General features: G+C 36.3%; 7 protein-coding genes and 1 pseudogene across 7 annotated transcripts in view; 7 read left to right on the forward strand and 1 right to left on the reverse strand.

The window, feature by feature from the left end:
- The first annotated feature begins 1,603 nt into the window (after positions 1-1,603).
- On the forward strand, positions 1,604-4,601 carry LOC17894468. Its single transcript, XM_006302034.2, has 9 exons — positions 1,604-1,939; positions 2,245-2,426; positions 2,504-2,685; positions 2,772-3,056; positions 3,156-3,214; positions 3,316-3,352; positions 3,448-3,519; positions 3,613-3,934; positions 4,021-4,601. The coding sequence occupies exons 1-9, from the start codon at positions 1,837-1,839 to the stop codon at positions 4,441-4,443; spliced, it is 1,665 nt and encodes a 554-aa protein (XP_006302096.1). The 5' UTR covers positions 1,604-1,836; the 3' UTR covers positions 4,444-4,601.
- On the reverse strand, positions 4,462-5,985 carry LOC17895681 (GDSL esterase/lipase 6). Its single transcript, XM_006300291.2, has 4 exons — positions 5,730-5,985; positions 5,495-5,640; positions 4,953-5,418; positions 4,462-4,877 (listed from the first exon to the last, which is right to left on the reverse strand). Exons 1-4 carry the CDS (start codon positions 5,968-5,970, stop codon positions 4,642-4,644), a joined length of 1,089 nt encoding a protein of 362 aa, XP_006300353.1. The 5' UTR covers positions 5,971-5,985; the 3' UTR covers positions 4,462-4,641.
- Positions 5,986-6,823: 838 nt separating this feature from the next.
- LOC17896210 (ethylene-responsive transcription factor ERF070) lies at positions 6,824-7,579 on the forward strand. The gene has a single exon (XM_006300504.2). It carries the CDS (start codon positions 6,947-6,949, stop codon positions 7,379-7,381), a length of 435 nt encoding a protein of 144 aa, XP_006300566.1. The 5' UTR covers positions 6,824-6,946; the 3' UTR covers positions 7,382-7,579.
- A 358-nt stretch (positions 7,580-7,937) lies between these two features.
- Positions 7,938-10,159, forward strand: LOC17895778 (protein DETOXIFICATION 14). Its single transcript, XM_006301183.2, has 7 exons — positions 7,938-8,220; positions 8,305-8,849; positions 8,942-9,028; positions 9,113-9,169; positions 9,255-9,493; positions 9,595-9,800; positions 9,922-10,159. The coding sequence occupies exons 1-7, from the start codon at positions 7,978-7,980 to the stop codon at positions 10,000-10,002; spliced, it is 1,458 nt and encodes a 485-aa protein (XP_006301245.1). The 5' UTR covers positions 7,938-7,977; the 3' UTR covers positions 10,003-10,159.
- A 1,151-nt stretch (positions 10,160-11,310) lies between these two features.
- LOC17896607 (protein DETOXIFICATION 14) lies at positions 11,311-13,651 on the forward strand. The gene is made up of 7 exons (XM_006302117.2): positions 11,311-11,595; positions 11,676-12,220; positions 12,299-12,385; positions 12,478-12,534; positions 12,630-12,868; positions 12,960-13,165; positions 13,256-13,651. Exons 1-7 carry the CDS (start codon positions 11,353-11,355, stop codon positions 13,313-13,315), a joined length of 1,437 nt encoding a protein of 478 aa, XP_006302179.2. The 5' UTR covers positions 11,311-11,352; the 3' UTR covers positions 13,316-13,651.
- Positions 13,652-19,045: 5,394 nt separating this feature from the next.
- On the forward strand, positions 19,046-21,295 carry LOC17894313 (protein DETOXIFICATION 14). Its single transcript, XM_006302139.2, has 7 exons — positions 19,046-19,321; positions 19,419-19,963; positions 20,056-20,142; positions 20,231-20,287; positions 20,370-20,608; positions 20,691-20,896; positions 20,991-21,295. The coding sequence occupies exons 1-7, from the start codon at positions 19,079-19,081 to the stop codon at positions 21,057-21,059; spliced, it is 1,446 nt and encodes a 481-aa protein (XP_006302201.1). The 5' UTR covers positions 19,046-19,078; the 3' UTR covers positions 21,060-21,295.
- A 1,013-nt stretch (positions 21,296-22,308) lies between these two features.
- Positions 22,309-24,255, forward strand: LOC17894062 (annotated as a pseudogene).
- A 1,225-nt stretch (positions 24,256-25,480) lies between these two features.
- The window catches only part of LOC111832172 (uncharacterized protein At2g29880-like), a 1,847-nt gene continuing 1,100 nt past the window's right edge, over positions 25,481-26,227 (forward strand). The window contains exons 1-2 of the mRNA XM_023788539.1: positions 25,481-26,099; positions 26,185-26,227. Of these exons, the coding sequence (XP_023644307.1) occupies positions 25,737-26,099; positions 26,185-26,227 (406 nt within the window). The 5' untranslated portion in view covers positions 25,481-25,736. The remainder of the gene's footprint in view (positions 26,100-26,184) is intronic.

The following is a 26,227-nucleotide window of genomic DNA, read 5'->3' on the forward strand; positions in this document are numbered from 1 at the left end:
AAAAGTAGAGACGTACGTCAAAATACCAAACCCCACCCATACAACAACACTAAATAATCAGCTTTTTTGTAATATAGCTCTTTGTTAGTTCTTAAAATATCCTAAAATAGTTTTGATGAAAGAAATATAATAAGAGTGAACACTTTATTAATAGTTGAATTGCCGACGTGAGACGTCAAAAGAAAACAAAAGAAATAAAGTTCTGATTTGTGTCACTATCTAGAAAATATTTTTGGGAGAGTCAATAGGAAGAGTCTAAAAAAGTCAAGAGATGCCATAACCCTAACCGCAAGTTATGGTGTAGTAGAATTCAAAAGTCGTAAAGCCATGCTCCGAAACCGAAAGCAATATTACTATTATTTAACAATACCAAAGTCACCAAAAATGACTTTTTTTTCGTGCAAATTACTTCGGGAAGAAGAAAGTATGTATGAAAATTCTCTCCCTCACGTAACTATTCAAGGCAACCTACAATAGCAATATACTACTCATGTGAAACGCAATCCATGTCATGGGAAACACTATCCCAAATTATCAGTTACCCTTTTATGGATAATATATGTATCCAAATAATATATGTATTAAGTTTAAATGGTTACGATAGTTGAAGTGGCCAAATTAATTTATAGATTTTACCATTTTTTTTTATTTGAGAACCCAAAAAAAAGAACAAAAAGAAATACAAGAATTGCAATGAACTAATTGTAAACTATGTATATATTAACATAAATTAGGTGTTTAAACAAATAAAATGGTAGAATCAATTGTATGCTGACATTATTAATTCTTAATCAATAAAGTTTTTCGCTGAAAAAAAAAAAAAACAAATAAAATGGTATAGTTCCTTGAGTTTTAGTCCGTTTCTTCTAAAACATGCATTCAAAGATATTGTATGAATGTTAATGGCAACTAAAAATTAGGTAATTTCAGATGAAATGTATGTATGGACACAAAAACAATGCATGATGATGATTATGAATTAATTACAAATCCCCGACAAACAAAACAATTAACACTCAAAGAGAGTCCATGAGTCAAAAACAAAACACACATGAGTTTACAATAATGGTTCAATCAATGAACCGTCCCGATTAAAAGGTCACACGTGGCTACAGAAGAAACCGCCACTAGAGACACCGAGACGGAGGGACGCCACCACCACGTTACGTTTTAGATCCATCGAGTCATGTCAGTAGACACCACCAAAATTTAATTCAATCTCCCCCTTTTTTTTTTTAGTATCTAAACAACCATGCCATTAACAGACTAATAACCAAATCTGAGATATCTATCCTACTTTAATTTCACCATTTAAAAAATCTGATATTCTCAATCACTTATATATAAATAAACCCAAACATGCTACCAAATTAGTACCTAAACAAGTCCGTAATTAAGCCAAAGTTTGTTATAGTTATACAACCAAATCCATAAAATAATTGACTTAAATTATCAAACAATTAAGGGATTAAGAGAGTGCGTGTGAAAAGCGTATAAATATTTAGTGTGAAAACAAGAAAAGTGGTAAAGGACAAAAGAGAGAGTAAAGGTGCGCCTAATAAAGCACTCTTCTTCTCCTTTTTTCACTTTCTCTCATTAAAGGGCAGAAAAAATCAGCTTAAAGCGTGAGAAGAGAGAGAGAGAGAGAGAGCGTAACCGCGGGTGATAAAATCTCTCTCCCCTCACCCGCGTTCTCGGAGCTTCTTCTTCTTCTTCAACAACAATGGCGGCCTCTCCGATCTGATTAAGTTTCCTCTATCTCTCTCTCATGCCTCGAACGGACTCGTTTCATCGACGTACCAGCTTCTTCCTAGTTACTGAGGAAACAATAAGAAGATGATGACCAACTCTTTATTCCTCTCCGTCGTCGTTTTTGTTTCTCTCGTTTCCGTTGATTCATTCGCCACCGCCTCACAGGATCCTCTCAAACTCATATTAGGTTTCTCCTTCTCTTCCTCTGTATTTTTTTTTTTTTTTGTTTTTTTTTTCGATTGCACGCTGATGCGATTTTTTCACGTTTGCTATGATTTGTGTTTTTTGCGTATCTACAATATTCATCGCTGTTCCAGAATGACAAATATGTGAATACTTCTTCTGTTCACGATTTGCTAAATTCCGAAATTAGTGGCTTCTTATAGTAGTACTACTCTTTTGGCGCTATCTTAAGCAAGTTTAGAATTGTGATTTTTATTTGGGGGGTGGAGTTCTGATTTGGGGAATTTGCTTTTGCTACAAAAACTTCAGGTTCACCTAATTTCGGATCAACATGGAAAGGTGGAATCTCATTAGCACCAGGACCTTCATCAGCTGATGATGCCTCTGATTACCTTCTCTTAGCAGCTCATAGAACCAAGAGACCTGACATCCTTAGAGCTTTTAAGCCTTACCTTGGCGGCTGGAACATCACTAATAATCACTATTGGGCTGTAAGTCTCTTCTTCTTCTTCTTCTTCTTTGTCATCATCTCCAATTTGTTTCAGTTCTAATGGCCATCTGTTTGCAGTCTGTTGGATTTACAGGTGCTCCTGGTTTCATTCTAGCTGCTATCTGGCTCTTGTCTTTTGGCTCTCTTCTTGTTGTGTATCATTGTTTCAAATGGAGAGTATGTGTTAAAGCCAAGGGATCATCATTCGATTCGCGCAGAATCTGTTTCATTTTGTTGATACTGTTTACTTGTGTCGCAGCGTAATAATCTCAACTCCTCTATTCGTTTTTGGTTCTCCGTTCGTTTGTTTTTTGTTGTTCCTAAGATTGTACTGGTATTTTTGCAGGATTGGATGTATTCTTTTATCTGTTGGACAGGATAAGTTTCATACTGAAGCTATGCATACTCTTAAGTATGTGGTAAACCAGTCAGACTACACCGTGGAGATCCTCCACAATGTGACTCAATATCTGTCACTTGCAAAAACAATCAACGTGACAGCGATTTCCATCCCGTCAAATGTTATGGATGAAATTGACAAGTTAAATGTCAATCTGAACACTGCAGCAGTTACACTGGAAGAGAAAACAACAGATAATGCTGCTAAGATAAAGAGAGTTTTCTATGCTGTGTAAGTTTCTCTGTATTGTACTGTGGAGCTGAATGGTGCCAATTTATGATTAACAAGGCAAACTGTCTTAATACTAACTTTGTATATTTACAATTCCAGGCGATCAGCTTTGATCACGGTCGCTACTGTGATGCTCATCCTTTCTTTTCTAGGTCTATGTAAGTCCAGTTGATGTTTATATGGTTCTTTGATATTTCCGTTAGAATAGCTGTGACATCCACTTGACTTTAACTTTTATCTGTTATTTGCATTATTACAGTGCTCTCTGTCCTCCGCCACCAACACGTTGTTCATATGTGAGACCTTTAAACTCCAACATCTTCAATTTCTTTAATTTCTGGTGGTTTAAGATATACAAAATTCTGACTGATGAGGATGTATGTGATGATAGATTCGTGGTGAGTGGGTGGATACTGGTGGCTGTGACATTTGTTCTCTGTGGAGTTTTTCTGATCCTAAACAAGTAAGATTTTTCTGTTCAATTGCTTGTTTTCCCTTGCCTTATTAAGTAGACTCGCAAATGTAGTTAACAAAATGTCATTGTATTGGTGTCCAGTGCAATTTCAGATACGTGTGTAGCCATGAAGGAATGGGTTGATCATCCTCACGCAGAAACAGCTCTCAGCAGCATCCTCCCATGCGTTGATCAGCAAACAACAAACCAGACTCTTGCACAGAGTAAAGTTGTCATCAACAGCATCGTCACTGTTGTAAACACCTTTGTCTATGCCGTTGCCAATACAAACCCATCTCCAGGTCAAGACCATTATTACAATCAGTCTGGACCTCCGATGCCTCCTTTGTGCATCCCATTTGATGCAAACATGGTAGATCGCCAGTGCTCGCCTTGGGAATTGTCGATAGAAAATGCATCATCGGTACCTATCCAACTCACCTATCTTTTTATATCTTGAACAAAACACCACCAAGTCGAAGACATGTCTGAATGAACATTTTTTGTCAGGTCTGGGAGAATTACATATGTGAGGTTACAGAATCCGGAATCTGCACCACTGTGGGGAGAATAACGCCTGCTGCTTTTGGACAGTTGGTAGCAGCTGTAAATGAGAGCTACGCACTCGAGCATTACACGCCTCCATTGCTTAGCTTCCAAGATTGCAACTTTGTTAGGGAAACATTTATGAGTATTACCTCAGATTACTGTCAACCATTGGAGCGTAATCTGAGGATTGTGAATGCAGGACTTGGACTAATATCCGTGGGAGTGTTACTATGTCTGGTGCTGTGGATATTCTATGCAAACCGCCCCCAAAGGGAGGAAGTGTTTGCGGATCCACACCCTCAAAAAAAAGACGGTAGCTTTGGTAATGGCTTGGATAATCATCACTCAGATGCCAATACTAAGATTTCTGTAGAATGCGTATAGTAAATAGGTATATAGATAGATAGAATCAGATATATTGTATTTCATAAAAATATGAAAAAGAACAATAAAAACGTTTTGTAGCGTTTATGTTACATTAGAAGAAGAGGAAGAGACTAGAGGTGGAGCGAAGTTTCACTTTCTGGCTCTTGTTTTCAGAATGATTTGGAGTTTTTGATCCATTACATGCAGAAAGAAGTTTTAAAATGTGATGTTGTTGGTAGCAAGTGCCATGAGATTAAACGGTCTGATCTGGTTTTTGTTTCCATTCCACAAAGCCTTTGACATGAGATGGTAAGTGCGTTCGGTGGGATGATAAAAATCCCAAAACAAAAACTCATTTGGGTTATTGCAAATATTGTATCCTTCTCTTCCACACTGCACCAATCCACCCAGTGTCCCGTTCCCACAACAAGCGTTTGACACATCCGAAAAACCTTTACCCAAAAACATGATTTAGCTTTCGAATTGAAAAGTCTCAAAGAAAGAACTTAATTAATAAGATTGTTTACCGTAACGAGCAGGGTAGGTTTGGAATCTGTGAGTGATACCATACACAGCTCCAAACACCGCAATGACTCCAGGGTACTTAGTAGGGATTATGTTCACTATATCTTCAAGTCTTGTATTATACATCTTGGCCATAACATTCATCTTACCGAAGCATTTATTAGTTGGTGCATTAGGAAGCATGGCTCTTGCTGGGACACATCCCACCGGACCTAAGGAGAAGAAAGCGATGCGGCGTGCGCCTAGTTTGTAGATCTGATCAATCGTTTTGTTCACTTGGTCTAACATTGAGTTTACATAGGCGTCTGGAGAAAGTGTATGATTTAGGAATGGTAGGAAGTAATTGAAGATGTCGTTGGAACCAGACTCCAACAAGAAGAGAGACTCTTGGATTATAGATTTATCGATATGGTTTTGCTGTACCAGTGTCTGAAATTGCTGAAGCTGGATTTGGATCGGTGTTACGCCCTACATATCATATGTGTAGTGTAACTAACGAGTGATTCACAAGAAACCAAAAGTTCGGTAAAAGCTAGATATTTACCATGTAGTTGTTTGTATCAAACAAGAGACCACTACCAGCACTAGCAAAGTTAATGCCATTTGCAGGGAGTTTTCTTGAAGTTACGTTCAAGATCTGATACTGCAATTCCAAGAATGGTTTCTGTAACGGAAGTCCTACAAACTCCGCTGCAATTAAATGGGTCAACAAAAGAGAAAAGGTTAGGTGCCTTGCGAAAGAAGAAACCTTCAAAAACAAGTTCGGGATGATTTGTTACAAATGAAGTCGGCGACCGTTCTTCCGTTGGTGAACCTCCCAGTGGGACGGTGGAAGAAGGAAGAACCGTAAGGAGGAAAATCAGCCTGAGCGGTGCAGTTTTTGTTGAAATGGTTGTTTCCGGCATCAAAAATGGAGTCACCAAAGGTGAAGATGGCAGGAACAGTGGAAGAAGACTTGGTTAGAGCTACCGGAGAGGCCACTAGAAGGAGCAGAGCGAGGAGGAAGAAGAGTAAGTCCATTAAAATTTAAACAAGAAGATTTATGTGTGACAAAATGAAACTGTACAAGTTCATAAATATAGATTTTACATAGTCACATCCATACCACATGTATAGAGATTGAAACGGAAGACAAGAGCATTGTTCATGTTTCTGCACTTTCACTTCAGTGTGATTAAAGTTTCAACTTGTTCCTAATTTCCTGCTTCACCGTCGATTCCCTGCAAAAGAATGAATGTTGGCGAAGAAAAAGTGAGGCCCATTACGGATACGGCCCAACTAAAATGGCCTGTTTTATTGAACCATTCCCAATCAGGAAAAAAAAAAAAAAAAACAATATGGAAGTAGTTAAAAAAATTGCATTAAAATTTTCTTCAAATCACTTTTGTTTGCAGTCTAAATTTGTCTTCGACATAACGACCAAAGAAGTATGTCTAAATTTATCTTCTCTTTTTCTTCGATGTAACTAACTAATAACAATTTTTTATAAAAAAAATATTATAATTTTATAAAAGAAGTGACTGCCAAAAAAAATATAAAACTAAACTGAAGACATCAAATGGATATAATTTTTGTGTTTTGTCTTTCTAAAACAGGTTGTAATATTGTATTATTTTCAGAATTCTAGATTCTTATTAATTGTCTTGATTAAAAAAATGTACAAGTCATAATAATTCTCAATTTATTGAACTCGATATTTATCTTCGTGGCGTTGTTCATTAAATTCCCATATTATGGATATATATATATTTTTTGGACAAACTATATTAAGGATTGTTTTTAATATTAAAAAAAAAAAAGTAAAAATGAAGGCATCAGAAAAAATTCAAAAAGGAGATTCCAAAGAATAAAACATATTCTGTGGGAATATTAATTTCACAAATTCCCAAAGCAGAGGGAGAGACTCTCTCTCTCTCTCTCCCAAATGCTTTCCTTTTAATGGGAGACGAAGACGAAACCCTACTCTCCCCAAATTAAGTAGCTACTCTCTCAGATTATGAAGCGTATCATCAGAATCTCATTCACCGACGCTGAAGCCACCGATTCTTCAAGCGACGAAGAAGAAGAAGAGACGCAGAAGCGTGGTTCCCAAACTACTCGCCGCCGTGGGAAACGTCTCGTCAAGGAGATCGTAATCGACCCGGCCGATACACTCGACGTCTGCAAGACACGGTTCAAAATCAGAATCCCGTCGGAATTTCTCACGGCGGCGAAGGAGAGGAAGAAGTTTCGCGGAGTGAGGCAGAGGCCGTGGGGGAAATGGGTGGCTGAGATCAGATGTGCTCGTAAAGGACGCCGCGACCGTCTCTGGCTTGGTACTTTCAACACCGCCGAGGAAGCTGCTCTTGCTTACGATAACGCTGCGGTTCAGCTGATTGGACCTCACGCGCCCACTAATTTCGGAGTGTCTGACGTCGCTAGAGGCGCGTGAAGAAGGTCTCTCATTGACTACGTAAGATACGATGGCTTTTTGTTGAGCTTCGTCTTTGTAAAATTCATCTTCGCCCTCTCGTGATGTTTGTTGTGATATGAGAGGTCCTCTGTTTCTCACTCTCTGTATATATTTTTGGCACTGTGGACGAATTTGAATAATAAAATTGAGACTAGTGATGGTTTGGTAAATTGGTTATAGAGTTATGCATATATTGACCAAACCAGACAATACCAAAATCGATTAGTTAGAATTTATTGTATATAGCGAATTTAATTTCTAAAGTTTTTGAACCAACAACTTTCTTACCAAACTGAACTGAACCAAAATGACTTCGATCAGAACCACACCGAGTTCGGTTATGTTCTGACCAATTGATTGGGACAAAAACCGCAGGCGTAGTTCTCTTTCTTACTAACCCCTTGACTGATTCAGGACTTTTACATTTTAATATTTCAAGACTGACTGAGATGTTTTACCACACTCCACTGATTATATTTTTCAAATACTATATAATCGTGTATAAAAAGTATATGATTGATACAGAGAAGAGAGAGTTCAAAGATCTCGAGATCTCAAGGAAGAAGCAGAAAGAAATGGATTCGGCAGAGGAGGGCTTGCTCGTGGTGAGTCGTGGAGAAGAAGTAAACAAGAAAGATGTGTTTTTTATGGAGATGAAGAAGCTTGGTTACATAGCAGGTCCCATGATTGCGATAAACTCGTCTATGTACGTTCTTCTTGTCATATCCATTATGATGGTTGGTCATCTTGGTGAGCTTTTCCTCTCTAGCACCGCCATTGCCATTTCTTTCTGTAACGTCACAGGTTTCAGCATCATCGTATGTCTCTTTCTTGATCTCCCTCTCTCTTTCCTTTTAAGCATCACAGATTATATATTGTTATTTTGTGGTGATCATATACAGTTTGGACTAGCTAGTGCCTTGGAGACTTTATGTGGTCAAGCTAATGGAGCTAAACAATTCGAAAAGCTTGGGGTCCATACCTACACAGGGATCTTCTCTTTGTTTCTTGTGTGTATTCCTTTATCTGTGCTATGGAGTTACATGGGTGATGTACTCACTCTTACTGGACAAGATCCTCTGGTTTCTCAAGAAGCTGGAAAGTTTGCAACTTGGCTCATACCCGCGCTCTTTGCTTACGCTACTTTGCAGCCGCTTATTCGGTTTTTCCAAGCGCAGAGTCTGATTTTGCCTATGATTATGAGCTCAATGTCTGCTGTATGTGTCCATGTTGTCCTCTGCTGGAGCTTAGTCTTTAAGTTTGGGCTTGGAAACCTTGGTGCAGCTATCTCGATCAGTGTTTCTTACTGGTTAAACGTGACTGTGCTTGGGTTATACATGACGTTTTCTTCCAGCTGTAGCAAGAGCCGTGCAACTATCTCCATGAGTGTTTTTAAAGGAATGAAAGAGTTTTTCCTGTTTGGAATCCCATCTGCCTCTATGATTTGGTAATATGAACAATTCTCTTCATAACTCTTTTGGTTTAGTCACAGAGTTGTTGACGTTTGACTTGACTTGAATCTCTTTGTTGTTGAATTAGCCTTGAGTGGTGGTCATTCGAATTTCTAATTCTGCTTTCTGGGATTTTACCAAATCCGAAGCTAGAAGCCTCTATTCTCTCAGTCTGGTATGATCCTTTTATGAGATATAGAGTTTTGGAATGGACTATTATCATATACAACTCAGTTGTGTTTTCTTCTTTGTTCAACAGTATGTCAACCACCGCCATTGTGTACCAAATAGCAGAGAGTCTCGGCGCAGCAGCAAGGTTCTTGTTGTTGCAGTCCAAGATTTGCAAAATGAGAGCTATCTATATCTAAAACATCTATCTGTTGTTGTTGTTGTTGTTTCAGTACAAGAGTTGCAAACGAATTAGGAGCTGGCAATCCGAAACAAGCACGAGTAGCTGTGTACACAGTAATGGTCATTACATGTGTAGAATCAATAATGGTGAGTGCAACAGTTTTTGGTACAAGAGACGTATTCGGTTACCTATTCAGCTCTGAAACAGAGGTTGTGGCTTATGTAAGATCAATGGCTCCATTGGTTGCTTTATCAGTCATATTTGATGCCCTTCACGCGGTTCTTGCGGGTTAGATTAGATTCTTTTTCTATAATGTTACATTCGTGAAGGGACTTATTACAGGATTAGTATTGTGTTAATGAAGGGGACTAAGGGGAATGAAACTGCAGGTGTGGCTAGAGGATCAGGGAGGCAAGATATTGGGGCTTATGTAAACCTAGCTGCTTACTATCTCTTTGGTATACCAACTGCCATGATATTAGCTTTTAGGTTTAAAATGGAAGGAAGAGGACTTTGGATTGGGATCACAGTTGGATCCTTTGTACAAGCTTTTTTGCTTGGTCTTGTCGTCATCCTCACCAACTGGGAACAACAGGTTAGTAAAGTGAGAGTGATGTCCATAACTTTTTTCACTTGTTGGGAGAAAAAGTGAAAAATTGGATTTGAGAAAGTGAAAGTGATGGTTTATTGATATCTATGTCAATGTTATGGGCCAGATGAGAAAGGCCAGAGAGAGACTGATGGGTAAGTGGTTTAAAGATGAAGACAGTGAAGAACATGAAGAGATATTCAGCTAAACCAAGAGACGTCAATCGTGTAGCCATTAAATGTTGTCTTGTTATTAATTCCATATTTCTAGTGAATTGCTGTTGTCAGTGATAGTCATGTGAACGAACATGCATGTACATAATAAGGTCTTCTCCCTTATGAAAAGAAAGATAAAAACATTAATCACGTGATATTGTGCAAACTGCAAACTTAAAGAAAACTAAGGTTTGCTCATTAGAAATATGTCTGGTACACAGTTTTGAACTGGGAGACCAACCGGCGGATGAAGTGGTTTAACCGCAAACACTGAATCAAATTTCAAGATCTCAGTGAAGACGCATAGAAGAATGGATTATGTGGAGAAGGGCTTGCTTGTGGTGAGCAAGAAAGATGGTCTTTTGATGGAGATGAAGAGACTTGGTTACATCACTGGTCATATCTACTACGATGGTTGGTTCATCTCAGTGAGTCTACCACCATTGCCATTTACGGTGAAACACAGCTAACTATTCATATTATAAAAATTAAAATCAGACTAATGTTTAAGAATTATTGTGCCTAGCTCCACCGAGACCACTTCTAGGTCAACAAACAAAAACAAGTTGTTACTAGTAATTACTGATATATATTAAAGGCTACCAAAAATGTGAGGTGGTTGAACCAAAGTTAAATACGACTACATCGAAATCTTTGAAAATGATAGAAGAGTGATGAAACACGAGCTAGGAGAGTTTTCTATCAAATTCTATCTTATTATGTAAATGCAGCGTCATGCTTACTTTTTATTTTATGCAGTAGTGCCTTGACAAGATCAACGCTGAAGTTAATTTGTACTCGTTTTTTACTAAGACCACCTGGCATTGCTTATTGATTTAGTGCACCAATAATAAATCAATTGGTTGGGACGAAACCCGCAGGCGTAGATCTCATTTCACACATAAAACAATATACTAAAATTATATTTATGTGCTTTGAATTTATATGTACATATGAACGTTGAACAATAAACATATACCAACGAATCGAATCAAATATTTCAGACTATACGTGCACTCCATACGGTCACCATAAAGTTATGAAAACTGTAATTTACGTTGGCTTTAGTTGATTAATTAAGGAACTTCAGAATATGTATCATTCTTATCGCAAAGAATGCATTCCAAGTGAGATGTCCAAGATCTGTAGTATTTAAAAAGAGGAGCACGTGAGGAAACACGAGGTGCAATTCTTTTATGGAATGAGAAGTCAACAAAAATATATGGTTTACTTTTCAAAGATATGGTATACTTGTTTCTTTTATTATTAGTATAAAAGCATAGGATTGATTGAGAGAAGAGACTAGAGAGGAGGTAAAGATCTCAGGGAAGAAGCACAAAGAAATGGGCTCGGTGGAGGAGGGTTTGCTCGTGGTGAGCCACAGAGAAGATGTTAACAAGAAAGATGTGTTTTTGCGGGAGATGAAGAGGCTTGGTTACATCGCTGGTCCCATGGTTGCGGTGAACTTGTCTACGTACGCTCTTCTTGTCATATCCATTATGATGGTTGGTCATCTTGGTGAGCTTTTCCTCTCTAGCACCGCTATTGCCATTTCTTTCTGCAGCGTCACCGGTTTCAGCGTCGTTGTATGTCTCTTTCTTGATCTCCCTCTCTTTCCTTTAAGTTTCAAGGTTATAAATTTTGATTGTTGTATGTGACCACACAGTTTGGATTGGCTAGTGCGTTGGAGACTTTATGTGGTCAAGCTCATGGAGCTAAACAATTCGAAAAGCTTGGAGTTCATACTTACACAGGGATTTTCTCTTTGCTTCTTGTTTCTATTCCTTTGTCTGTGCTCTGGAGTTACATGGGTGATATACTCGCCTTTACTGGACAAGATCCTCTGGTTTCTCAAGAAGCAGGAAAGTTTGCAACTTGGCTCATACCCGCGCTCTTTGCTTACGCTACTTTGCAGCCGCTTATTCGTTTTTTCCAAACACAGAGTCTGATTTTTCCTTTGATTATGAGCTCAGTCTCTGCTCTCTGTTGCCACGTTGTCCTCTGCTGGAGCTTAGTATTTAAGTTTGGGCTTGGGAACCTTGGTGCAGCTATCTCGATCAGTGTTTCTTACTGGTTAAACGTGACTGTTCTTGGATTGTATATGACGTTTTCTTCCAACTGCAGCAAGAACCGCGCACCCATCACCATGAGTCTGTTTAAAGGAATGGGAGAGTTCTTCCGGTTTGGAATCCCATCTGCCGCTATGATTTGGTAATATAAATTTCTCTTGATGACTCTTTTGGTTTAGTCACAGAGTTGTTGACTTCAATCTCTTTGGTGTTGGATTAGCATCGAATGGTGGTCATTCGAATTTCTTGTCTTACTCTCTGGTCTTTTACCAAATCCGAAGCTAGAAGCCTCTGTTCTCTCAGTCTGGTATGTTCCTTTTACCTTCTAAGGAACTTGCTTTTGGAACGGACTATTCTCATATATATACAACTCACTTGCTTTCTACTTTATTTTAACAGTCTATCAACAATGGCCGTCCTGTACCAAACAGTAGAGAGCCTAGGCGCAGCAGCAAGGTTCTTGTTGTTGCACTACAAGATTTTCAAAATGAGAGCTCTATCTAGTTAGTATCTACCATAAACCTCTCTTCTTGTTGTTGTTGTTATTGCAGTACAAGAGTTGCAAATGAATTAGGAGCTGGCAATCCGAAACAAGCTCGAATAGCTGTGTACACAGTGATGGTTATTACATGTGTAGAATCAGTAATGGTGAGCTCAACTGTTTATGGTACAAGAAACGTATTTGGTTACATATTCAGCTCTGAAACCGAAGTTGTGGATTATGTAAGCTCAATGGCTCCGTTGATTGCTTTGTCGGTCATATTTGATGCCGTTCGCGCAGTGCTTTCAGGTTAGAATCTCTTTCTATAATGTTAAAAGTTACTAAGAGACGAATTTAAGGATCAAATAATGTGATTAACTAAGAGGGATTGAAAGTGCAGGTGTGGCTAGAGGATCAGGGAGGCAAGACATAGGGGCATATGTAAACCTAGCAGCATATTATCTCTGTGGAATACCAACTTCCATCATATTAGCTTTTGTATTTAAAATGAGAGGAAGAGGACTCTGGATTGGGATCACAGTTGGGTCCTTTGTTCAAGCTTTTTTGCTCGGTGTTATCGTCGTCCTCACCAACTGGGAACAAGAGGTTAGTAATAAAGTTAGAGAGTGCAGGTGTCCTAACCTTGTTTCGTAGGTTTTAACTAGTATTAATTAATGTGAATGACACGTGGTGCAGGCGAAAAAGGCTAGACAAAGACTGATGTGTGAGGTGATTGAAGAAGTTGAAGAGAAGTGAGGAACACGAATTAGAGATCAGCCAAATCAAAAGAAGTCAATTTAATGTTGTGTTTGTTATTAATTGGATTTGTGGTTTTGCTGTTTGATATGATAATAATGACTTGAGAGGAAATAACGAATGTGCACATGCACACGTTTTGGCCTCTGCTGTCACACACATGTAGCATGATATGGTCTTCTTACCCAAAAAAAGAGGGAAACGGTACTTCATAAAGTTGTTTTTAAGTAAAGCTGTGCATTCATGATTGGAGGTGCATAATGTATGTTTAACGCATTGTCTATCATTATATGTAATGATTATAATATAAAACAAAATAATGTTGTAAGCACTCTATCTTAAGTTGTGATTATAAGGCTATCATTAACGGGATATTCTTTCAGATTTTAAAGTATTAAAATAACAACAAAATAATAAAACAGTAACATAAAATGTAGAAGTCGGGTCTTGGTTAACATCTTTTTGGTTGGGATGTTAGATGATGTGGCAAGTACTGAGTGGATCTTCTTTTATTATTCTCCAACTTCTCCTATTAATATATTAATTTACTGTTTCTAAGCCATATCCTCTCAGCTCTCTTGATAATGATGCCCTAAGCAACACATAAGCACCATTTTTAAAAAATTAATAAAAAAAAATGATTAACACTCTCCAAAGATGCTTACCATTGGAGGTGCTCTCAGGGGTGGACCCACAGCCAAGGTGGTGGGGGCAGATGCCACCAGAAAAAAAAAAAAAATTATTAAAAAATTATTAGAAAACAAAATCTGTCCCCACAAAAAAAAACTACTTTTCATCCTTTTTCTTGGAAAGCCCATTAATCCATGTACCAAAAAAAATATATATTAATATATAAATTAAAGACTTACTAATCTAAACCTAATTTTTTGTTATTTTCTTCTTCTTTATTCCTTTGGTTTCTTTGTGTGACAACAAATCAACAAATCAACAAATATCAATTTGTGAGTTTATTTTCCTGCTTTTTTTACAATTGTTTCTATTATATAAGCATTATTTTTTAGTCAGTTAATTTTATTTAATCAGTTCAAGCTTATAACTATGTTTCCTGGAAAACATTATATAGGTTTTTATGTTATACATGACTATATTAGTTTTTGCAGTGATAATTGTTTATATGTTTATTCTATGGTTAAGCTTTTATGGAAGTTTGTTACATAATTCAAAAATTTAAAATTAATAAATTTTAAAATATAAGTCTATAAATTCAAAATTTTCTAAATTTTTAATTAATAACATGTTTTTTTGGTTTTTAATTATTTGAATCTGTCACAAATGAAAATGTGGTAAAAAGGTTTCAATTGTTAAATGAGCGTCTGAGTGGTTTTGTAAGATGTTTTAAAGTTTTTACATGACAATTTTATGTCTTTTATAATTTAGTATTTGATAGTTTTTTACTATATTTTTGCCCCCATTGAACAAATTTTCTAAATCCGCCCCTGGGTGCTCTCACGTACGTTGGTCCTATGTATAACAACTAGTGTGATAAAGCCATGTAAATATATATGAAAAATCTGATGGTATCTTGATAACTAAAAAGTTAGCAAAATACATTTCAAATAAAGATAACTAAAAAATTAGTAAAATTCATTTCAGATAAACAACGCAAGCCTATATATAAAATACGAACTGGACCAATAATGCAACTTGTAAACATATAATATATAGAGACAATGAGCGTTTTTAATGCATATAATACCATATTAAAAGTTTAGTTATCAAAATAAGATTAAACATATATGATAACTGTAAGTTTAGTCACGAATATCAACTTAAGCTAAAAATATAGTCTGAATATGTTATCTCCTTTGTGAAAATATCAACTAAGCACTATATATGTTATCGGGATTCATTTCAAGAGCCTTTTCTCTCCGGGCATCAACATTAACTAACCACCATGCATGTTATTCAACTAACTACACCATGTTATCGAGATTTATTTATATAATCAATAAAATTATTAAATTAGTAATAGAGTTAATTTCATCATTTATGGTTTCAGAGGTGAGAGGACTAATTACAAACTATATGTTTTGGCAGCTTCTATGTATATTGTTTTACATAGCCTATAAAAAATGAAAATATACATTCTGTTGTGTTTGTTTTGTCAACCACTATATATTATTCAATCATAAAAGGAATAAGATAGATCACGTGATATTGTGCAAAGTTTAAGAAAATTCTAAGGATTGCTTATAATAATAAACCAGATCAGTGTACGTGGGTGCAACAAAATAAACAGAAAACCAACCTTATATTTTGCGATATTATTTATTATTACACAGAAAGTAAATAATTTGATTGACTTTTTTATTATTTATTATTTTTTAATTAATTTTATTGTATATATATTTTCGAATATTTACTTTTCAAATTCTTATATGAATAAAAAGATATGATCACAAGTACACAACCGGCGAACCAGCAAATTGTCTCCTGGGCCGGATTATAATACAAAACTCAGATAGGACTAGGAGACGGCTTTTGGATTTGTAAAAGTTCTGTGGCTTGTATCTCTACAAAAATACAACTTAGTGTGTGACATCTTCTCTCTCTAATGATCAATTAACATTAGATTATAACCCAGGGCCGATTAAACCATCCCACTACAGATCGTAAATATTGTATTTTTAACGTACTGGTGTGGGGCATCACAAGATTAAGCAAATTTAGTTAGTTTCCATCTTTAGTTAGTTCCTTGTTTTTGTATCACCGGTAGATATGATTTTATTGAAAAAGAAATGACAGCAAAAGGTGTGAAGCCACCAGCACATAAAATGCTATTAGAAAATCTATGTAAACGTTCTTTTTCTGCAGGAGAAGAAGAATATTGATACGACCAACGCTAACGCTAAATTCCAAAAAGAAAAAGAAAATAGAGTGAGAAACCACGAGTGTGTTCACAACGTCACATGAAAACACCATACTGTATATTCAAATAAAACCAAACATTGAAAACTGAAGTTTGTCTCAAGATCTCAGCGAAGACTTAAGAGAAGAAGAAAAACAGAAACTCTCATCCATTGATTTCAAATTAAGAGATATTTATTGAAGTATGGGTTATACCGGTTATTGCTGGTTATGTCTGGTTTAGATGTCCCATGTCGAGACGTTCGGTTACTGGTTATTTTGTGCAATTTGGAGAGTCCCCAGTTTCTTGGAAAACAAAGATACTGTTCAATACTCCCCAGTTAGTGGATACGTCTTCATTCTTTCTCTATCTTTTCCACGTTCTGTTCAGTTCCAAGTTTTTGTTGTGAGAATTGTGTTATGATAGTGTGAAAATCATATACAACTTTGTGGATATGTTCTTGTGGATACTTCCTGCATTTTGAGGTGAATGTTGTGTTTAGAGAATTATAAAACGTATATATATATAATGTTCATGTATTCGTGGAGTCATGATTTTCTTTGTTGTATGGAAAATGATGACATTAACACGGATAGAGAAGAGGAAGTAGAAAACGACACAAACTGAGAAGAGAAAGAAACAAGAAATATTTAAAAATTAATTAAAAAAAAAAGAAATATTAAAAAAATGATAACACTGACACGGATAGAGAAAAGGAAGGAGAAGACGACACAACCTGAGAAGAGAAAGAAACAAGAAGGAAACAAGTTCGTTACTGAGGTGTTGGTCCAACGTATGAAGACAAGGAAAGCTACGAACCAATTAAATTCACTACAACTCTTTTCCAGCGGTGCGACTATTGTTGAGACACATCTTGAGGAAGAAGCTGACGTGGCCAAACATGTAGTGGCAATGTGATTCTCTGCCCACGTTTCATGTTCTTAGGAGTTTGTTATGTTTTGTGTATTTTTAAACATCTAGTCTATTGTAGAATTATTATGAAAGAAATATTGTCTTAGAAAGTTGAAAACCGAATATTAATTTTCTAGTTTATTTGAAAAATGTTTTCACACCCACCTCATACAAAATGTCTTACAGTTGAATAAAGATGATTATGTATAGTCAAAGTGTTATGAATAAAGATGGGAAGTAGAATCCGCATGTTAAGTTATGCATATGGTATGTGGTGTTTATGTGGATGTTATTGTATTTATGGATGCATTATCATGGATGGGTCATATGGATGCAAAATTATGGATGTGGATGCCTAAACATGTCTCTTTGTATAAACGATTTTGTGGACTTGATTTTATTAAATACTCTATACTCTTGAAATTCATGAGCCAATTGTAAAACAAACTCTCATAGATTGACAATGCCTCTTTGAATAAACCATTTTACAAACAAATTTTTTGGTTTAAGGAAAAATCTTGAGACTTTTTAAGTACAAATGGGAACTTGTTTAATAATGCCTTGTGGAGAAAGAAAGAACCATATATTCCATTTAAAAATATTAGTATAGAGATTAGAGACTGATTCGGTATTTCCGTTAATGTGAATCAAATCTCAAGGTCTCAGTGAAGATGCATAGAAGAATGGATTCGATGGAGAAGGGCTTGCTTGTGGTGAGCAAGAAAGATGGTCTTTTGCGGGAGATGAAGAGACTTGGTTACATCGCTGGTCGTCATATCCATCATGATGGTTTGGTCATCTCGGTGAATCTACCACCATTATCATTTACAGTGGAATACAAATAATTATTCATAAATTAGAAAATTATAGCCACATAGTGATTGATGTTTCGAGAATTATCGTGAATATATGAGGCTTGATAATATATTTACATTTTTAGCCACCCGCTATGCGGGAAAACGATTTCCTTAATTGGTACCAACTGCACCAACTGCACGGTGCTTAATATTAAAGCTGATAATAGACTGATTGTGGAAAAACCAATAAACATCTTACACTCCAAAATAAAATAATTAAAAAAAAAAAAAAAAAACATCTTACACTCCGCAAGTCCACATCCATCACAAACTATAAACATTGTATTTATGTATTAGTAGCTTCACACTTCACTAGATCAAGGAACTTCATAATATTTTCCATCTTTTCGTTCTTGTATGTATCAAGCATCAACAAAAAGATGAAAATGCATAAAAATATTGTTACTAGCTAGTTAACCAAGCAGTGGTAATCTGCTGGTAAGAATTAATTTTGAGGGAAGTTGTAAATCCACCGGCCTTGAATTCTAATTCCGGCCGGGAACTAAGTTCACATTGGTTGGCCAAACCTTAGAGGCCTCATTTATAAACCCGGGACTGGACCATTCATACGTAGTTACTCTAGCGTTGGAGATTAATTGTGCCTCGACCCCATATCACGTCTAGGTCAACAAACAACAACACGTTGTTACTAATTGCTGCTTTAAAGGCTACTAAAAACATTCTGAGGTGGTTGAACGAGAATAAAATAATACGACCACATCGACATAAAAGTTTGAAAACGATAAAAGAGTGATGAAACACGAGGAGAGTTATAGACCATATATATATTATGTAAATGCAACGCCCTGCTTACTTTTATTTTATTTTATGCAATGCCTTGACACGAAAGAAATAACCGCATATTCAAATATAACCAACGCTCAAGTTAATTTCTACTCATTTCTTACTAACCAATTGACTAGTTGAGGTTTTTCTTTAAATAAAATTATTTCAACACACTGTAAATTAAAATAAAATATATTTATGGCTACTTAAAGGAGAGAGAGATCTATCAGTATATATACACCCCTCTGCTAATCAAATTCCAAATAAAAATATATAGGATTGATTGAGAGAAGAGAGGAGGTCAAAGATCTAGAGATCTCAGGGAAGAAGCAGAAAGAAATGGGTTCGGCGGAGGAGGGTTTGCTCGTGGTGAGCCACAGAGAAGATGTAAACAAGAAAGATGTGTTCTTTGTGGAGATGAAGAGGCTTGGCTGCATCGCTGGTCCCATGATTGCGGTGAACTCTTCTACGTACGTTCTTCTTGTCATATCCATAATGATGGTTGGTCATCTCGGTGAGCTTTTCCTCTCTAGCACCGCCATTGCCGTTTCTTTCTGCAGCGTCACCGGCTTCAGCGTCGTTGTATGTCTCTTTCTTGATCTCTGTGATCTCCCTCTCCCTCTCTCTTTCCTTTAAGCTTCAAGGTTATTAATTTTGATTGTTTTATGTAACCACACAGTTTGGATTGGCTAGTGCATTGGAGACTTTATGTGGCCAAGCTCATGGAGCTAAACAATTCGAAAAGCTTGGAGTCCATACTTACACTGGGATCTTCTCTTTGTTTCTTGTGTGTATTCCTTTGTCCGTGCTATGGACTTACATGGGTGATATACTCTCTCTTACTGGACAAGATCCTCTGGTTGCTCAACAAGCAGGAAAGTTTGCAACTTGGCTCATACCCGCGCTCTTTGGTTACGCTACTTTGCAGTCGCTTGTACGGTTTTTCCAAGCACAGAGTCTGATTTTTCCTATGATCATGAGCTCAGTCTCTTCTCTTTGTGTCCATGTTGTCCTCTGCTGGAGCTTGGTCTTTAAGTTTGGGCTTGGGAGCCGTGGTGCAGCTATTTCGGTCGGGGTTTCTTACTGGTTAAATGTGATTGTGCTTGGGTTGTACATGACGTTTTCTTCCAGCTGTAGCAAGTGCCGTGCACCCATCTCCATGAGTGTGTTTAAAGGAATGGGAGAGTTTTTCCGGTTTGGAATCCCATCTGCTTCTATGATTTGGTAATTGAATTATCTCTTTATGCCTCTTTTGGTTTATAGTCACAGAGTTGTTGACATTTGACTTGAGTTGAATCTCTTTGGTGTTGAATTAGCCTTGAGTGGTGGTCATTAGAATTTCTACTCTTACTCTCTGGTCTTTTACCAAATCCAAAGCTAGAAGCCTCTGTTCTCTCAGTCTGGTATGTTCCTTTTATATTTTAAAGATATAATTTTGGGATGGACTGTTATCATATGCAAACTCAGTTGCTTTCTTCTTTGTTTTAACAGTCTATCAACAGTCGCCATCATATACCAAATAGCAGAGAGTCTCGGGGCAGCAGCGAGGTTCTTGTTGTTTGCACTAGAAGATTTGTAAAATGGGGAACTATCTATCTAAAACATCTCTCTGTTGTTGTTATTGTTGCAGTACAAGAGTTGCAAACGAATTAGGAGCTGGAAATCCGAAACAAGCACGAATAGCTGTGTACACAGTAATGGTCATTACATGTGTAGAATCAATAATGGTGAGCACAATAGTATTTGGTGCAAGAAACGTATTTGGTTACCTATTCAGCTCTGAAACTGAAGTTGTGGATTATGTAAGAACACTGGCTCCACTGGTTTCTTTATCGGTCATATTCGATGCCCTTCACGCGGTTCTTGCGGGTTAGAATAGATTCCCCTTCTATAATGTCAAATTCATTTAAGGATTAATAATGTGGTTAACTAAGAGGGATTGAAAGTGCAGGTGTGGCTAGAGGATCAGGGAGGCAAGACATAGGGGCTTATGTAAACCTAGCAGCCTACTATCTCTGTGGCGTACCAACTGCCATCATATTAGCTTTTGGGTTAAAAATGAGAGGAAGAGGACTCTGGATTGGGATCACAGTTGGGTCCTTTGTTCAAGCTCTTTTACTCAGTCTTATTGTTATCCGCACCAACTGGGAACAAGAGGTAAGTGAAGTTAGAGCTGCAGGTGTCCTTTCTTGTTTCTTCGGGTTTAACTTGGTGTATTAAGAGAAAGTGGTGTGTACTGTTTGATGTGCAGGCGAAAAAGGCCAGACAAAGACTAATGTGTGAGGTGTTTGAAGAAGATGAAGAAAAGTGTAGAACGTGAAGAGATCAGCTAGATCAAAAGAAGTCAATATTTCGCCATTCAAATTAAATGTTGTGTTCTTTATTAATTCGATTTTTGGTGTTACTATTTAAGTGCACATGCACACGTTATGGCCTCTACTTTCACACACATGATATGGTCAACCCGTGCCTCTACTGTGCTTAATTTTGTTGTGTTTGTTTTGTCAACTCTATATTTTTTTCAATCGGAAAGAAATAAACATTAATCACGTGATATTGTATTATTGTGCAAAGTTTAAGGAAAATTCTAGGTATTGCTCCAAATCGTATACGTGGGTGCAACAAATTAATAAATAGAAAACTAATATTTTGAGATTAGGATTACATTTTAATAAGAAACTAATAGTATAACAATTTGTAATATTATTTATTTATTAAAAAGAATATTTTCATTTTCTACCAAAAAAAAAGAATATTTTCATTGATTGATTATTTACTTATTAATTTTCCAAATAATTTCTTATATATTTTCAAACATACATTTTTTAAACGAAAAAAAAACATAACATTTTTTAAACTGATTTATCCTGATGCTACAAAACTCGTATATAACCAAAAAAAAAAACGTAGATAAAGATAAAACCCTCAAAAACTGGCGATGACTTGGACTTGTAAAAGTTTAGTGACATGTATGTGGCTACAAAAATACAATTACTGTGTGACACTGTAATGATTGAACATAATCGAATCAAATATATTTTGAGTAATCCTTGTCCACTACAGATTGTAAATGTTGTATATTATTATTATTATTATTATTATTATTATTATTATTATTATTATTATTATTATTATTATTATTATTTTTTGTATATTATTTTATGTACAGGTGGTTTCACAATATTAAAGCAAATTTTGTTAGTTTCCATCTTCTGGTTCATGTATCAGCGGTATATATTATCCTTTCGTAGTTGGTACTGTCTAATAAAAAACTAGAGCAAAAGCTGTGATAGGTGAAAACGTGTTTCCTGCTATTAGAAAAATCTATGAAAACGTTTTTTCTGCAGAAGTAGAAGTAGAAGAATATTGACACAACACGACGCTTAACTTCAAAAAGAAAAAGAAAAAAGAAAATATATAGAGTGAGGATTGAGGAACCATGAGTAGGTTCACAAACGTCACGTTTTTTTTCAGTTGATATACTTAATGCCTTGTAGAGAAAGAAACAACTATATATATTCAAATAAAACCAACATGGAAAATTGAAAATTGAAATCTTAAGATCTCAGCGAAAACGCATAGAAGAATGGATTCAGGGGAGAAGGGCTTGCTTGTGGTGAGCCATGGAGAAGAAGTAAACAAGAAAGATGGGTTTTTGCGGGAGATGAAAAAGCTTGGTTACATCGCTTGTCCTATGGTTGCTGTGAACTTGTCTATCTATTAACATTTTTGAAGTATCAATAATGATGGTTGGTCATCTCGGTAAGCTTTATCTCTCAAGCACCGCCATTTCCGTTTCTTTCTGCAGTCTCACCGGTTTCAGCCTCGTCGTATGTCTCTTTCTTTTGCTTAGTTATATGATTCGCTTATGATTCTGAATTGTTATTTATTTGTGGTGATCATATACAGTATGGATTGGCTAGTGCTTTGGAGACATTATGTGGTCAAGCTAATGGAGCTAAGCAATTCGAAAAGCTTGGAGTTCACACTTACACAGGGATTTTCTCTTTGTTTCTTGTGTGTATTCCTCTGTCTCTGCTCTGGAGTTACATGGGTGATATACTCTCTCTTACTGGACAAGATCCTCTGGTTGCTCATGAAGCAGGACAATTTGCAACTTGGCTCATACCCGCGCTCTTTGGGTATGCTGCTTTGCAGCCGCTTGTTCGGTTTTTCCAAGCGCAGAGTCTTGTTTTGCCTCTGATTATGAGCTCAATGTCTGCTCTCTGTGTCCATGTTGTCCTCTGCTGGAACTTGGTCTTTAAGTTTGGGTTTGGGAGCATCGGTGCAGCTATTGCAATTGGTGTTTCTTACTGGTTAAACGTGACTGTGCTTGGATTGTATATGACGTTTTCTTCCAGCTGTAGCAAGAGCCTTGCACCCATCTCCATGACTATGTTTAAAGGAATGGGAAAGTTTTTCCGTTTTGGAGTCCCATCTGCATCTATGATTTGGTATAATTATGAACTCTTCATGCTTCTTTTTCTTGTTTGGTAGCAGGCTTCTTGAAAGTTGACTTGGCATGAGGATATTTAATTTGTTTTCTTGTAACTAGCCTCGAGTGGTGGTCATTCGAGTTTTTAGTCATGCTTTCCGGGCTTTTACCAAATCCGAAGCTAGAAACCTCTCTTCTCTCAGTGTTGTATGTTTTTTTTTTTACATATATTCTAAAGATTTTGTTTTGGAATAGATTGATATCATAAAACTAAGTTATTTTGTCCCTTCTTGAAAAGTCTATCAACAGTCTCCTCCTTGTACCAAATATCAGAGAGTCTAGGCGCAGCAGCAAGGTTATTCCTCAGTTTCCCAGTTTTGAAAAATGAGAGCTATCTATCGGAAACCTAAACCGATCTCTGTTGTTGTTGCCTGTTGGTTGCAGTACAAGAGTTGCAAACGAGTTAGGAGCTGGAAACCCGAAACAAGCTCGAATGGAGGTTTACACAGTGATGGTTATAACAGGTGTAGAATCAATAATGGTGAGTGCAATAGTTTTTGGCACAAGAAACGTATTTGGTTACCTATTCAGCTCTGAAACGGAAGTTGTGGATTATGTAAGATCAATGGCTCCGCTTGTTGCTATGTCGGTCATATTTGATGCCGTTCGCGCAGTTCTCTCTGGTAAGAGTCTCCATCTATATATAATGTTGGGGTCACAGTTGGGTCATTTGTTCAAGCTTTTTTGCTCGGTCTTATCGATGTCCTCACCAATTGGAAGCAAGAGGTTAGTATTGCGAGAGTCATGATGTCCTTTTCATTTCTTTTTTAGGGTTTGGGAGAAAGTGAAAGTGATGTCTATTGATGATATGAATGGGCAGACGAGGAAGGCTAGAGATCGACTGATGGGTGAGGGGTTTAGAGATGAAGAAAGTGAAGAACATGAAGAGATCAGCTAAGCTAAGAGACGTCAATCATCATGTCTCCATTATATGTTGTGTCGTTATGTATTCGATTTCTAGTGTTGTTGTTTTCGATGATGATAGTAACGAATAAAGAGGAAATGAATGTGCGGTACTGCCCACACACATGTACGGTACTGCCCACACACATGATTTGGCCTTCTCCCTTGTAAATTGTATAAAAGAAGATAGTCATTCATCATGTGATATTGCTCACAAGAAATATGAGTATTACTAGACATTTTGGAACTGGTGGATTCATAACCTTACTTTACTCAGAATGGCATGCAGCTGATATTGTTCACAACCCATCTGGTTAGGTGCGGAAATTTTGTTGTTACAAAAGTCAAAAAGAACTAATAGTCTGAACCAAGTTGAACATATGAACATATGTATGTTAGTAAAAATTCAAAATATATGTTTAAAAGTTTTTCAAACCGATCCAAAGTCAATCAGGACATATAACATTTTTTATGGAAGCATCTTACAGAGTATTTTAGGCTAAAATTTTTTGTACAAGATATTTTTTTAAAGAAATCTTAGCCTAAAATACTCTCTAAGATGTTCCCATCTTAAACCAAAAAAGCTCAAAATTTTATTCGAGATATATATTTAAATCCGAAATCGATGTTTTCAGGGTCAAACTGAACCAACTAGCGGTCTTTGACCCTAGTCAACATGCATAGTCACACTTTAAGAGGGGTGTATTGAAAGTAGAATTCTAGAGGATTTTGGATTTTTTTTTAAATTCCCTGTTATTCAACTAGTGATTTTTAAATCACTTTTCAAATCCACTGTTATTGAATATGACATTTGTAAAAAGTCTTTCAAAATCACTTACAATCTCTGTTATTCAATCAATAATTTGTAAATATCATATCAAATCCACTGTTATTCAAAACATAACTCTTTCTTTTTTAGAAAACCATAAAAAGTGATTTTGGGAGACTTTGATACAATTTTACAAGTGAAAACCAGTTAAAAAAATCACACCTCTCAAGGTGTGATTTTGAAAGATTGGTTTAAAAAAAAAAACAATTCACAAAAAAAAGGCACTCAAATTCACAAACTTATGGGTTTCACGTCTATTTCTTTATTATTAGGGTTAGTTGTAAGGTATATATATACTCACTTTTTAATCAATATTTTTTTGTTTAGCAGCTTACACAAACAAGATACGTAAGGTTATTTCTCTTCCAATCAAGGTCTTCACGTCTGTTTACACAAACAAGCTTTCACGTCTGTTTCTCTTATGTTGTTAGTTTACAATTGACTATGATTAGAAAGTATCATCATCGTTCTTAAATTATGTCATAAAAATATGGTTTTTTTTGTGTCTTATGTTCTGTTCAAACTTGTATCATCGTTCACATGTTTGAGTCCTATGTTTTGTAAATTCTCTTGGTTTTCTGATTTTGTTAGTTGCTGTTGTAGACTGGATTGGTTATACAGTTCATAAGCTGGACTTGATTGGGACATAGTGATCTGTGGATTGTTTAGCTCTTGTGTCTTTACTTTCCTGTGTTCTAAGTTCTGTTTCTTATTATATTAGTTACTAGTTCTGATTATATAATGTTTGCCTTACATATTTGTTTCATTGTATGATTAGTTACCAAGGTACAATGGGAGATACACAAGATGTGAAAGCTAAAGGTCAATATAAACAATGGTCTGAGCCTGAACACAAGTTGTTAGTGCGGCTGCTAGTGGACGCAGTTAATCAAGGTTTTCGTGATGCTAATGGCAAATTCAACAAACTGACGGTGGAAAGAAGAATATTACCATCTCTAAATAAACAGCTTGGAACAAATAAAAGTTACAACGAGTACAAAAATAGGCTCAAGAACTTGAAAGGTAAGTACAATAGCTTGAAAGATTTACTTCGTTTTAGTTCAGGATTTGGGTGGGATCCTGAAACGAAGAAGTTCACAGCTACAGATGAAGTATGGAATGGCTTTTTGGAGGTAAAAACATTATAACATACAACTTTAATATAGCATCGCTTCTTATGTATAAAACTAACCAATACAAATTTTTTAATATATATAGGCTCATCCACTTAAAACAAATTTACGTGATGATACATTTGAAG

Source organism: Capsella rubella, unplaced genomic scaffold, assembly GCF_000375325.1.
Source record: "Capsella rubella cultivar Monte Gargano unplaced genomic scaffold, Caprub1_0 scaffold_2, whole genome shotgun sequence".
NCBI classification, from domain to species: domain Eukaryota; kingdom Viridiplantae; phylum Streptophyta; class Magnoliopsida; order Brassicales; family Brassicaceae; genus Capsella; species Capsella rubella.